We start from the raw sequence: 13,091 nt of genomic DNA on the forward strand, positions 1-13,091 counted from the left end.
AAAGTTTGATTATAATTTGACGGAACAAGAAATCAAGTTTACCCCTTTTCAACACAAGTAGATAACGTGCGAACACCATTCGGCCAAAAGTTTCGTCGTCCTCTCACGTGCCGCGCATGTGGTTGAGAGCGCTATGTTGTTCGCGCATTGCGCGCCGGGTTATCATCTTCTCCTATGCCCGTATCCCATGTGCCTCCTGCTGCGTTGTCTGCCACGTTGATAAACTTGCTTCTCTATCTGGCAGTATCACATGCCCCTTCTTCCCCCTGCCCTCTCTCTGTCCTTCTTTTGGGCAATGTTGCTCTCTTGCTTATCCGGATGTTTAAAGCCCTGGTACAGGAACCTGTTGAGACATCGAGCCTCAGTCTCTCGCGTTCTCATCCTCACCGCGCAGTGGTCCAGACGTTTGGTTCTCCTCCTCTTCCTCCGTTGTGAGTTTTCTTCTTCTTCTTTTTCTTCCTTTCCGGTGAGCTGCAGACTTTGCTGTTGGTTTTCTGCGTGATCTTTAGCCTGAAACTGATGTTTACAGGAACCTGTTGAGACATCGAGCCTCGGTCCCTCGCGTTCTCATCCTCACCATGCAGTGGTCCAGACGTTTGGTTCTCCTCCTCTTCCTCCGTTGTGAGTTTTCTTCTTCTTCCTTTTCTTCCTTTCCAGTGAGCTGCAGACTTTGCTGTTGGTTTTCTGCATGATCTTTAGCCTGAAACTGATGTTTTTTTCTTTGTTCTTTGTTCCCCTTCTCGAGCCACGCCACGACCATCGAACCTCTGTCCCTCGCGTTCTCTGGGTTTCAGTGTTCTAGATCAGCTGCCGTCAGTTCGGTTCTCCTCCTCCTCCTCCGTTGTAAGTTTCCTTGTTCTTCCTTTACGGTGAGGTGCGGTCTTCGCTGTTAGTTTCCCCTCTAAGTTTTTTTTTTTGTTCTTTTCCTTTGTTTCCCTTTTCAAGTGGCTCCTATTTTTCTTTCAGGAGAGGTACGATCTTGCCGTTCATTTGGTTCGCCTCCTTCTTGTTCATGGTACGTTTTCACCTTCCTTTTTCATGGTACGTTTTCACCTTCCTTTCCACTGAGGAACGTGCTTCGTTGTGACTTTTCTATGCATGTTTTAGCCTACCGTTGATATTTTCGTCCTTTGCTACTTCCCTCAGCCCTTTTTCCCTCCCCTTCCGTAGCCCTTCTGTTTTTTCCTATCGGGTGTGGTGTGATCTTGCCCTTTTTTGGTTGTTTTTTTTTATTGTTGCTCTCCACGTTGCGCTGCTTTTTGTTTGGTTGTTCCGGTGTCTGGTCTACATGGGTTTGATTTTGGTCTGCGTTCCTGGAAGCTCCAGTTGTTCTGCCTTTCAAACTCGAAAACATGTACATCATGCGTAGTTATGCGTTTTGTCATGTGGTGTTTTTTGGTCTCTAGCCTGTTTCGATTTTTTCTTCTTCTTCCTTCTCGTCCCCCGCCCTTTGATATTTACCTTGTTCTCCAAAAAAAAAAGGTTGTCCCAAAAAAAAAAAAACTCTTTTGTGCTTTGTTCTTATTCTCTGTTCTTGTTATGTTGCTGTTTAGTCCAATCCTTACACCTAGGAATTTGCTTCTTTAGATAAGTTTTGACTCATGCATTTAATTTGTTTTTTTGCCTATCTCTGGATATTATGTTTTGCATGCCTTTTTTTTTTGCGTTGCTCATCTTTTGTTCGTTCCAAAGCATTTCCCTTTTATTTTTTTCGTGTTACGCATTCGGCCTCTAAAGCTCTTAATCACGCTTGTAGCATTGACTTCTCCCACGGTTCCGAGCCTGTCTTTCTTTTTATTTTTTTAGCTGGTCATGGAGCAAAAATTTTCTTTTTTCATACGCTTTCTGTCTGGATGGACTATGACTGTCAAGAAAATAACATTATCGAGTTCTGTTGGTGCTGGTTTCAAGCAATCATCTTTTCTTTCCAAATACATTGCAGATCTGTTCAAAATTTTCTTATTTTTTCAGCACTTTCTATCGTCGACATTTTTTTTCTTTCTTTTTATTAGACTTGATATAACTAAAATCATCTATTTCTGTTTTATCTATGCTATTCTCCATATTGTTGTTAATTCTTACAGTGAGCAATTTTTACAGTTTTTGAATCGCGTGATTTTTCTCCTCTTGTGGAATATTTAGATTGATATTATGCTTATTGTTTAATTTGCTTTTTTAATACGTGTGTTTTTCTTTTTAGAAAATTTTTGGTGCTTTTGTTGTGCTACGTTCTCCTTCACTGAGTAAGTTCGCTAATTTTTTTTATGTATGTATTCTTATCTTTTTAATTCCTTGAGATCTGTTTTAGTTAGATTGATGATTGTAGGACTTGTAAAATGCTTTTAGAAGTAATTTATACATGTTTGTGAATAAATGTGTCTATTCATGAGCAATTTTCTCTTCATTTTTCCTTGGATTTGAATATTTCTTCATGTTTCCTTTTGTTTCTTGTTAGGTTTTTACAAAGATGGATGGTGATTTTTTTGGAAAAGGGTGTAGCTCCATGGCTGGAGTATTACGGCAGATGAAAGTTGTAAACAGGCTAATTTATTTTGTTCTCAGTTAGGCTATGATGATATGGTTTTTGTTTCATTAGGTGTATTTCAGGCTTTAAATTGATTGCCGTATCTTGGCGAGGCAACCCTGATTGCATTTGAGGTTCATTCTTCCCTTCAAATGCAATTGGGTCTGCAGCCATGGCGGTACTCTCATCTCTGCCTGACTTTTACTAACAAACCTAAGCCTTACTTTAAGCTACCATATAGTGTGTTTGGATTGCTAAAATCTGAATGTATTACTGATAATGCGCCGTAGGATGTTTGGGCAGGTTAAATATTCCAGCAAATGTACTCACACCTGATTTTTTTTCCCAAGTCTTGTCACGTAAGCATTTTTTAGTACTTTACCTCAACTTACATAATGGATGAACGGCTCAAGATTACTTCCCGTTGTTTTTGTCCCTTTGTGTATGCACGTTATGCCACAGTGCAAGTCACACAAAGCTGCAGGACGCTTTACTCTTTACGAATCAACCACCCGACCTGCTGAACATTTACAAATCTAAATTAATGTCGTCTCTCTCCACTGAATAGCCATAGCCATTTAACACATCTGCATCTGAAGTACCTTTCGAAGCCGTCGGCAAGCGCATGGTATAGGACGAAGAGTTGATTTCTTCAATTCAAGGCAAAGCACTGATCAGTTAACTTGTCTTGAGCCTTCATCGACGGATAATTTGCTAATTCAACGAAGGAAAAAAGGGTTTTGGCAGACAAATTCCAGCTAAATCCAAGGTATTTCCTCAATCTTTCACTTTTATTTTCTCCGCGGGTCAAGAAGCCTTCCCTTTCTATTGCTGCACAGCAAGTGACCTTCTTTTAGCTTGCTGGGAAGTTACTCTTCGAAACAACTAATTTGTAGACCCAGATTTGCATGTTTTGAGTTGTTATGAGCTGATGTTCTGATGAAGTATAGACCGAAAAACCTCCTATTTTTAGATCCAAACAGTGGCGGATCTATTTATGCAGTGTAGTTGTATTAAGTTGGTCATTTATGATCTGTTAATTGTTGATGCCTTAAAAATTCTTGATATAATTTTAATTGGTTAACTTGTTTCAATGTGGCTCCTGGTACTAGAGTTTGAAAGATTTCTCTGAAGTTCATCAGTTAGCAACAAAAATAATTGGATCTAACAAAAGACCTACTAAGCATAATTTTTACGAGTTTTGGCCGTTAACCAACAGTTACGTATCGTGTATTTCACATTCTGGTGCATTATTTCGTTTTTCACAAGGAAAGAAAAAAGAATCCAAAGTATTGAATATCTGTACTTATACTTGTTTTTTGGCTGCCAGATAAACAAATTAGTAGATAAACAAATTAATTGAGTCAACTGGATAGAATCTTATCTGATATTATGTGGATAAAGCTAATAATTTATTTCAGTACTAATGCCTGTTTCACTAATACAGTAGTTCCCCATGTTAGAATATCTGCTTTAGAACAGTTACCTGCTAAGTGCCATATGGTGGTATTAGGATTTTGATTGCCAGTGGTACATGTTACACATCAATGGGAGTGGCTGCAGTTTATTATGCTTAGTTTTTTCCTAACAGAATGGAGATAGTAAATTTAACTCCGAACAGAATCTAGATAGTAAAGGATATCTAGAATTGTGGAGGATCTTTTTTGATTTTTTTGTATACTGCTGCTCTATTTTTTATCTCCAAACGGCTCAAGATTACTTGGTTGTCTAATAGAGTTTATAAATTGCACGCTACTCTGTGGTAGTAACATTTATCCCGGAAATGGATGTGATTGGCATGGGTGTCTGAGGGGCCATCCTTATTTGTATGCAGCCAGGGAACGATTATCAACAGAAATTAAGAGACTTGAAAGATTGATATATTAGATCTATAGGTCTGAAAATGTATATGTAGCGGGATGGAATGGTTTGGTATTATTTCTGCACAGATATTTGTTCCAAGTCATTGAAGCTAAAATTGCTTCAATGTTAATCGAAATTGAAGAGACACTAAGTTACAGATTTGATTGCTTAGAACTGAGACTGTTGTAGCATCTATTAAAATGTATTCATTCATTTGTGCTTACACTTATAACGAAAAATGAAAAAATTGACTTATGAAAATAAATTTCCTTCGCTGTATTCATTCTTTAGGTTGAATGGATATTTGGTGTGGACTTTGTTCAAAAGTAGGCTCAGTAGTAACCTTTAAAAAAAATTGACATCTGCTGCACCTGTTTTGGATATAGGTATTGCAATTTGAGTTGTTATGTGTTCGATAAAACCAATGCATTGCTCATTTAGCCAATGACCGCAGCTAAACGAAAAATTGACGACCCGTGTAAGTCCCTCTAACCTTTATAATTATCATATATTCGTTCAGGATGTATAACTGAAATCAATTCTTCTATTTGAAGCATCTCCTACTAGCTGCACATCCTTTGAGTCTTCCAGCTCATCCATCGCTTCAAATAACTATCAACTGTGTATGGAGAACTACAATCAGCATGTAAACCACGTTTGCCCTTAACACTACTATTCTATTTACTAATTTTTTAGGCATAATTAGTCACATTTACCTGCCATGTTTTAACTTTTAATGGCAAAATTTGTGCTCTTATATGTAGCAGATGAACGAGAAATTGCAGTGGACTTCTACCATGGACTTCAACTTTAGCACCACCTATGTTGAGTGGAAGCAAACGAAAAAAATGGGACAATCACAAGACAAATGACCAGAATTATGATATGCTTGCCACATGTTTGCGGAAACAATTTGAGATGCAAGTCACCGGAGGCCAATGCCAGTCAAGAATGTATAGGTTTAGGAAGAAGTGGAACGTGTTTGCCAATCTTCGTGGTTTGTCATCAAAAGCGGAGACTGTGATTGGCTGGGATGAAGAGAATAACTGCTTTACGGCTTCCGACGAGCACTGGGCCCAAATGGAAGCTGTAAGCGACTAATTAAAACACCTGATGCTCATCCTTTTTTTTTTTGTGCCCAACTTGCTGCAATACTAATAGCTATGCTGACTAGTCTTGAGCCGAAGTGTATACCAAAAACACTTAATATATTTTTAGATGATGGCAGTTAATAATCCAACCAGTTTTGCTGCTGTCACCAACCAGTACTTTGCCTTGGAATCGTTGCGCTTGATTTTACATAAGCATATTATTTTCGAAAGCTTTCATCATATTACATGGCGTACATTCCTCCTACTTTTCATAAATTTAAATGTTGGTCGAGAACTAACTTTTTGGTTTTGCATTTTCTAGGTGAACAAAGAGTACAAAGACTTCAAATTAGCTGGAAGTTGCTTCCTATATGATCTGTATACTCCAACAACATTGGGAAAAAATGCAACAGGTAGCTATGCACAATCTGCAAAGCGACCTGTCCCCGAGGGCGAACACCGACGGCCACTTCTTGGAAAGCCACAAAAGAGCAAAGGAAAGGGTGCAACCTCAGCTTCGGCTGCCTCTGGCTACCAGCAGTACCCTTGGGAGGGAGAGGACGTATACTACGTACCTTCGGTACCAGGAGCGGCATCTGGAAAGCGTCCCGCCTCAAGTCTTGGCACTCCCGGAGATCGTGAGGGATCTAGAGGTGCTAAATCAACAAGATCATCTAGTGATAGGGAAAGACTAGATGATGCAATTAGCAAAATCTCTCGCGTCACCACCGCTTCGCAAGAATTTATGAAAATTCGGTATGAAGAGGAAGCAAAATACAGTGTACCGGTAGCTCAAGACATAGTGAAAATATGCAACTTCCAAAATCGGTTAAGCTAAAAGCGACAATGTACTTTGCCGAAAGAAGAAATGCGGGACAAAGATGTGCATTCGTACGCTTTGATGACGCCGAGCGTTATGATTACATTGAACTCATTATGGAGGAGCTTCGCTATTCCAAGCCCTCACAGTGAACATAGTAATGTGCACAACGGCTTTGAGAAAAGGATCTCAGTGTGTTCTACCTTGCTTAACTGTCGGTTGTCTGCTTGTGTCATTGTCCTTTGTTTGGTTGAAATTTCTGGAATGGTGGTTGAACTTTACTTAGCTTCTATATCGGTTGCTTCTTTATTGAGTGTTCTGGACTGCAATTCCTAGACTTGTGTCTTGAGATGTAGCATTTGTTAAAATAATTGAGTGTACTTTCTTGAATGAGTGTATGTTGTATTCATGTTGAGTGTATTTATTTGGTTATTCAAAACTCCCTTGTAGAATTAATGGGTGGCATTGGACTATCGTATTCTGTATTTACAATTGAGTGAACTTATGGGGTTGCTTTAATACTGCCGACAACTTGTTGAGCTATTATAAATGGGTAGCACCAGGCTTCTAGCCACCAATTAATTGTGCAGGTTTTTCGGCCTTATTGACGGCCACTTGTTCTGTATTAGTGCAGGTGCTTGAGTGAATTGTGAAATTGGTAAATAAATTGTCACGTGGCTTATGTTTGCTTGGTGTTTATAAAGGGGACATGGGAAGGATTTGTGTAATCCCAATTGTACTTTTATTGCAAATGTTAGGATATTTCAAGGCTGGATATTGTAGAGTTGCACCAAAAGTCCCACACCTCCAATATTTTAAGTTAAAATGGCAATGTACATTAGTTTGTCTTTTTTCTTAAAGCACTCAAGGTACGAACCTTGAGTGCACGCTGGTCACTAGTGTTTTGTCGATTTTACAAAATTGTCTATTATGTGATGTAGTCACGATAGAGAGTCAGGAATATATACACATTGGGGGGAAAAAAGCCGACAACTTGTACAATTATATCAAAAGCAGCTTGGTGGGAGTGGTCATATCTGGTCAGGCGTGGCATGTGAAACAATTGTCCAGGAAATCCAATGTTTGAAGGAATGATATCGACGGCCACAAGTTGGAACATGCATTGCTGGAACGGTGGCCTATTCTGTCAACAAGGGCCCGACTAGAATAATGCGCCCGTGCTTCGAAAAGATTGGTAGTCTCCAGAGCTCTATATATTAACAAGAGCCCGTGTCTATGCATATCTCATATTACAATTCTCTACTTTGGGGGAAAGCATCAAAGGGCACTACATCGAGGACAAAGCTCCCGTTCATCGAACGACATAACCGAACGCCCCGTGAATAGAAGGTTTAAGTATCGGATTTCAGAATTTCTTTTTCAAAGCTCTATTGTTCAGTTCTTGCTTAACTCCGTTGTTGTAATATTCGAAGAACAAAGCCCACTTGTTGTAACTATAAACTCTCTTGCTGTGTATTTACTCCAGGGGATATGAATCGCATCCAAAATAATAGTTCAAGCAATAATGACGAAACATCAGATGATGACCAGGATGCCTTGCTACTTGGACTTGCAGCAGAGTTGATACTTCTACATCCGGAGGCAGAAAGGTATGGAGGTCCAAAACTCAAAATTCCACACCATGATGGCTCACTGACAGGGCGTCAATGGGTTGAGGAGTTGATCAATGGTCACTACAGACGAATTATAGAAAATTGATGTATTTCGGTTGACAATTTCCTCCTACTTTGTGACATACTAAAGTACAATAATTACGTACCTCAAAACTATCAAAAATGAGTGGAAATCGAAGAGGCACTGGCCATGACTTTGGTAATGGTAAGTCATAGTGCCCGACAACGAGTTTTGGCAAAGCGTTTTAATAGATCAACGGAGACAATTAACCGCAATGTAAGGGAGGTCCTGCGCGGTCTTTGTATGTTTGCTTCACAAATAATTCGCCCTTTTGACTACGATCAGGTACATCCAAGGATCAGGAATTCGACAAAATACTTTCCATGGTTCAAGGTTAGGCCGTGAATGATCTAAATACAAAATGACAAATTTTGGCAGTGATCTTCAATCTCAAAACTCACAACGTATTTGTAAGAGTTCCATCATAAAATTTTATTTGTTGGGAAATGCAGGATGCAGCGGGAGCAATTGATGGCACTCACATTCCGGCGTGCCCGCCCTCAGGCCACCAAATGGTGTATACAAATCGACATGGGTTTCAGTCGCAAAATCTACTGGCAGTATGTGATTTCGATATGCGATTCACGTACATATATGTTGAGTGGGAGGGAAGTGCACACGATAGCCAAGTGTTAGATGATGCTCTGTCACACCCGTCAGACTTCCCAATGGCACCTGAAGGTAACTCCCCTGTATTATAAAGTACTCAAGTCTTCTGAAACGAAGGGTTTGTTTTCATGATGTTACGCTGTAGTGCTAATTTAAGTATATGCTACTTTTTGGATGATGTATATATTCCATTTACTACACTTTTGTCACACGTAAGTCCATATATTAGTGGATCTTTTTTTTGGCTTGTGCTATTAACAACTACTTATTTGTATAGCATTTTTGAAAGGTAATTTGAGTACTTTAAAAAAATTTCAGATATTTCAGTAAGACGCTAATTTTTTAAATTATAAATCTATGTTTGTTCTATTTAACGTAACTGGATTTTGAACAAGGTAGTATATTTTTTAGTGGTACTTTATTGCTCAACATATAGTACTATAAAGTTTTCATAAAAAGTAAACTACCATCATAGAACTGACACCTGTCGTTTTTCGATTTAAGGTAAATACTACCTTGTAGATGCTGCATATAAGAATGTTCCAGACTTCTTATCGACGTATAAGAATGCAGCACGGGCCGGTCCAGAAAAAATTTTATTTAATACACGCCATTCGAAACTTAGAAATGTCATTGAACGAACCTTTGGAGTTCTGAAGAACAGATTTAAGTTTTTAAAGGGACCGGTTCCAAATTTTTACATGATGACTCAAGTCAGTGTTGTTATAGCTTGTTGTGTATTGCACAACTTTCTTCGCTTACACCAACCAGGCGACGCCTATTTTCAACTGGTTGAGGACGAAAATGTTCGATTAGAGCACCAACAGGGTGGCGGTGAGTTACTTCACGTCCAGCCATTGAATGCATCCCGAGCTGAGGTTATGGCTTGGAAAGTTAGGCGAGATGCAATTGCAACTGAAATGTATGGCGCGTAACGTAGGAGAAGGCGCTAGAAAGTCAGGGGCGTAATTTGGACCTACGTAATACTAAATCATGGCCGCTCCAGTTACATTTCTGTTTTTTGCAAGGGACCAGATGGTTGCCAAGCTTTTATTGAGGGTATAACGAATAAACTTCCATTCCTTCTACTATGATGTATCAATTAGACTTCTTGATAATCGTATAGAAGTTTCGGATGCGTGGTTTGTATTGGATTAAACTGCTTTTTATCCAAAATTGAAAGTTTATTTATAAACCATTCATTAATGTGCTCCAAAGTGAATGGAATGAGTTTCCCATTGCACTTAAATAATCGTTATTGCTATCCAAACACTTATTTGGAATAAATTCGACAAATAATTGTTAAAGTGTCCAAACACCTATTCGAAATATACTCATGTTGTCCAAACGATTATCTTGCACCCCTACTTTTCAAAAAGTCAACAAGTAAATATTTGCACAATTATTCCAAATAATCCACTATCCAAACGCACTCATGATTACTGCGATTTTTTTTTCTTCCTTCTTGTCCCCCGCCCTTTGATATTTGTCTTGTTCTCCAAAAAAAAAAGGCTGTCCCTCGCCCAAAAAAAGTAAAACTCTTTTGTGCTTTGTTCTGAACTCATAAAACTCATGCAAAAGAGTTTTATGAGCCCCCATGCATGGAGAGGAGAATCTTCTTCTGACAGAGACTGATTAATTGTTTCTGAGCCTATTGCACGTTTTTGGTTGTTTTACTGACTATATTTGCTAATGGGTCTGCTCAAAAGATAGAGTGAATGGGGGCTGGGGATGGATGTTGTGTTTTGAACTCAATGGGCTGATTAATTTTTGCAAAGCTGATTTTTTTAAATCATTATTTGGTTTCCTAAGCTCGTGCAGGTTTTGTATTTCTAGCATTTTACATTAGTTCTGCAACTTTTGTTTTGATTTTGGTCCAGAACTTGGACTCATCAGTGCAGTGAAGTAACAGCTCTCTGCTTTTGTAACCCTTCCATTTTTCTGGCTATGTGCATTAAAAATTGTCTTTCTTGAGATGGAATAGCTCCTATTATTGACTGCTTTCGCTTTGTGATTGTCCCAATATGGAAAAAAGCAAGTGATAGAACTGGAGTTCTTAATGCTACATCGTCAGTGAAAGAAACTCTGCAAGCAGCTGGAATAAAGGTCAAGGTTGATGACTCTGATCAGAGAACACCTGGATGGAAATATAACTTTTAGGAGATAGAAGGTTTGCCTGCTTCTGTAGATGTTTTGTATCTTGCCCAATATCTATCTTGCCATTGGACTTCTCTCGCCAAAGCATGAGTAAGAATAAGAGAAATTTAGGGAGAGGAAAATTCCAAATGCATGGCCACAAGCATTTCAAATGATTGTTTTTCTTAGAATGTTAACGAGCGCGGGACTACATCTAAACTACCTTCCTTGGAGCTTTAAGATTCTTGAAGGTTAATTCTAATATATCTCACCAAGCTTGGTTACTTTGAAGACTTGTCACCTTACTTCACTTCACTTGAGCATCTAGAGTTATTGTTTAAAATTAGTTTGAAAAAAAAAAAAATCAACTGGAGTGGTTAGGTTCCAATTGCGATTTGCTCAACCAAAACTTTTTGAAGACTGGCTTGAATAATTAACAAGTCAACTGATATCTATTGAAGGCCAGCTTAACTAGAGCTACTTCAGTGATCGTTGGCTTTGTTTTCTGGGGCGGAATGTAGTTTCAATGTTGAAACGTATGCTGTTGCTATTAATAATTCCATATTTGGAAGTTATGTGTGTGGATCTCAAGAAATACTATTTTACAGTTGAATGTAATACGATTGTGCTTTGAAATTTACCTAGCTTTTCTGCAGGGAGTATCTCTAAGCATTGAGATTGGACCTCGTGATGTGTCTACTGGAACTGAAGTCATTTCCAGAAGAGATATTCCTGAAAAACAAGGAAAATATTTCGGGATATCAATGGATTCTTACATTTTAATTGCTTATGTTAAAGGGTTGTTGGATGAGATTCAAAGTTGCCTGCCGGAGAGGCAACCACTTCAATTCATGAGTTTTTTTTTTGGAATTTTAATTAAACCTGTCCTTCAAGACATTGGTTCTTTTCTTTTGTAAACTTTAATTACTGGCAAATTGTTAGCTAAGTGCGCAAGCAGTAATCTCTTGATTCTTTTGGTCTTGTATTACATTTTTTTACTCCAGTTTCTTTATCTTTCATATAATAGTAATGTTCTTGTATATATAGGTGTATCTTTAATATTGTATTTCATAGTTATTTATACTAAATTGGGCATACACATTTTTATCGCCACCGCACAGGGCGCGGTTTATACCTCCTAGTATACTCTAAGATAGGCATGGCCACGGTTTCAAAACCGTCAGTTCTGATTCTTCAAAGAGGTAGAACTAGAACCGCACCATCTAAGATGGTTCTGGTTTGATTCTGGTTCCTTATAGTTCTGATTTCGGTTTTTTATGGTTCTGGTTCCGGTTTTGGTTCCGTATGGTTGTATATAATTTTATTTAATTCCTTATCCTTACCAATTTTAATACGAATATAAAATTTTCAAATAGAATGTAAAAAAATAAATACAAAAAAAGATCATATTTTAATTTTATTATTATTCTACAAAGTACGATGTAATAAATAGATAATACAAATTTTATGAAAAGTACATTACATTGTCAAATTAAAAAATACATTACACTATCAAATGGTAATCATTTTAAATGGAAAAGAAAATACATGATTTTTTCATTGAAATTGAGATGAAATATCAAAACCCATAAAAAAGAAAGCCCATAAAATTTAAACTTTCTTAAAACCTATTAAACACAACTAATTTTTTTTCGAATTATCTCACTACTTATATTAATTATTTTTAATTATTTTTTAACGGTTCTGAAACCGACGGTTCTGGTTCTGGTTCTATTTTTTAGAGAACTAGAAGTGGAACCTTTATCCAAGGTTCTACCATACCATGGTTCTGGTTCCACGGTTTTGGTTTCGGTTCTGGTCAGGTTCTAAACGGTCCAGTTCCGGTTTCAAATGGAATCATGGTCATGCCTACTCTAAGACGGTTATAAGGGGACACAAATGATTATGAATGGCGATTTGAGGCAGTGTGACCAGTCTTTTTTTTTTTTTGGGTTGAGAAGGCAGTATACATATGTGTGTCTATATATATATATGTGTGTATATATCTGTGTGTATATATATATGTATATATTTTAACTTTTTTTAAACGGACAGGACGCAAGTTAAATGCTTCGAGAAAAAAAATAAATGTCAATGTTTTAAAAAATCTAAAATAAGAAAATTAAAAGGGCTTCTGATTTACCCTAATATTTTACATCAAAAAGTATCTTTTTTTTCCATATCAAAATTTTTATCTACTTGCGTATAATTTTTGGAGAGTATAATTGTCTTTTTAATTTTTGTATGCATGAGATCACTCAAAAATTGCATCCACATTCATTTCGGTGCATTATGTGCAGCTAAAATAACAATGTTGGATTCAATTTAAGTTTTGCCAAGTTGATTGTATTGT

At 37.7% G+C, this 13,091-nt stretch overlaps 2 protein-coding genes across 3 annotated transcripts; both read left to right on the plus strand.

The window, feature by feature from the left end:
- Positions 1 to 223: 223 nt before the first annotated feature.
- On the plus strand, positions 224 to 6,688 carry LOC140006306 (uncharacterized). Of its 2 annotated transcripts, XM_072048136.1 has the most exons (9): positions 224 to 431; positions 530 to 621; positions 746 to 843; positions 967 to 1,015; positions 2,456 to 3,293; positions 4,774 to 4,865; positions 4,942 to 5,033; positions 5,155 to 5,476; positions 5,801 to 6,688. In XM_072048136.1, the coding sequence occupies exons 8-9, from the start codon at positions 5,210 to 5,212 to the stop codon at positions 6,314 to 6,316; spliced, it is 783 nt and encodes a 260-aa protein (XP_071904237.1). In that variant the 5' UTR covers positions 224 to 431; positions 530 to 621; positions 746 to 843; positions 967 to 1,015; positions 2,456 to 3,293; positions 4,774 to 4,865; positions 4,942 to 5,033; positions 5,155 to 5,209; the 3' UTR covers positions 6,317 to 6,688. The 2 variants fall into 2 exon arrangements, with proteins under 2 accessions (XP_071904237.1, XP_071904238.1); XM_072048137.1 differs by lacking the exons at positions 224 to 431; positions 530 to 621; positions 746 to 843; positions 967 to 1,015 and adding an exon at positions 2,167 to 2,243.
- Positions 6,689 to 8,134: 1,446 nt separating this feature from the next.
- On the plus strand, positions 8,135 to 9,537 carry LOC113687553 (uncharacterized). Its single transcript, XM_027205140.2, has 3 exons — positions 8,135 to 8,278; positions 8,446 to 8,674; positions 9,107 to 9,537. The coding sequence occupies exons 1-3, from the start codon at positions 8,135 to 8,137 to the stop codon at positions 9,535 to 9,537; spliced, it is 804 nt and encodes a 267-aa protein (XP_027060941.2).
- Positions 9,538 to 13,091: the final 3,554 nt, after the last annotated feature.

Source organism: Coffea arabica, chromosome 5e (genome assembly GCF_036785885.1).
Source record: "Coffea arabica cultivar ET-39 chromosome 5e, Coffea Arabica ET-39 HiFi, whole genome shotgun sequence".
Taxonomy (NCBI): Eukaryota; Viridiplantae; Streptophyta; class Magnoliopsida; order Gentianales; family Rubiaceae; genus Coffea; species Coffea arabica.

Bases quoted from the DNA above. Each gene is read 5' to 3' on its own strand.
- LOC140006306 (XM_072048136.1), top strand. From the start codon at position 5,210: ATGTTGAGTGGAAGCAAACGAAAAAAATGGGACAATCACAAGACAAAT. The intron at 5,477-5,800 runs GTAAGCGACTAA...TGCATTTTCTAG, and splicing joins ACTGGGCCCAAATGGAAGCT to GTGAACAAAGAGTACAAAGA.
- LOC113687553 (XM_027205140.2), top strand. From the start codon at position 8,135: ATGGTAAGTCATAGTGCCCGACAACGAGTTTTGGCAAAGCGTTTTAAT. The intron at 8,279-8,445 runs GTACATCCAAGG...TGGGAAATGCAG, and splicing joins GCCCTTTTGACTACGATCAG to GATGCAGCGGGAGCAATTGA. The intron at 8,675-9,106 runs GTAACTCCCCTG...TTTCGATTTAAG, and splicing joins CTTCCCAATGGCACCTGAAG to GTAAATACTACCTTGTAGAT.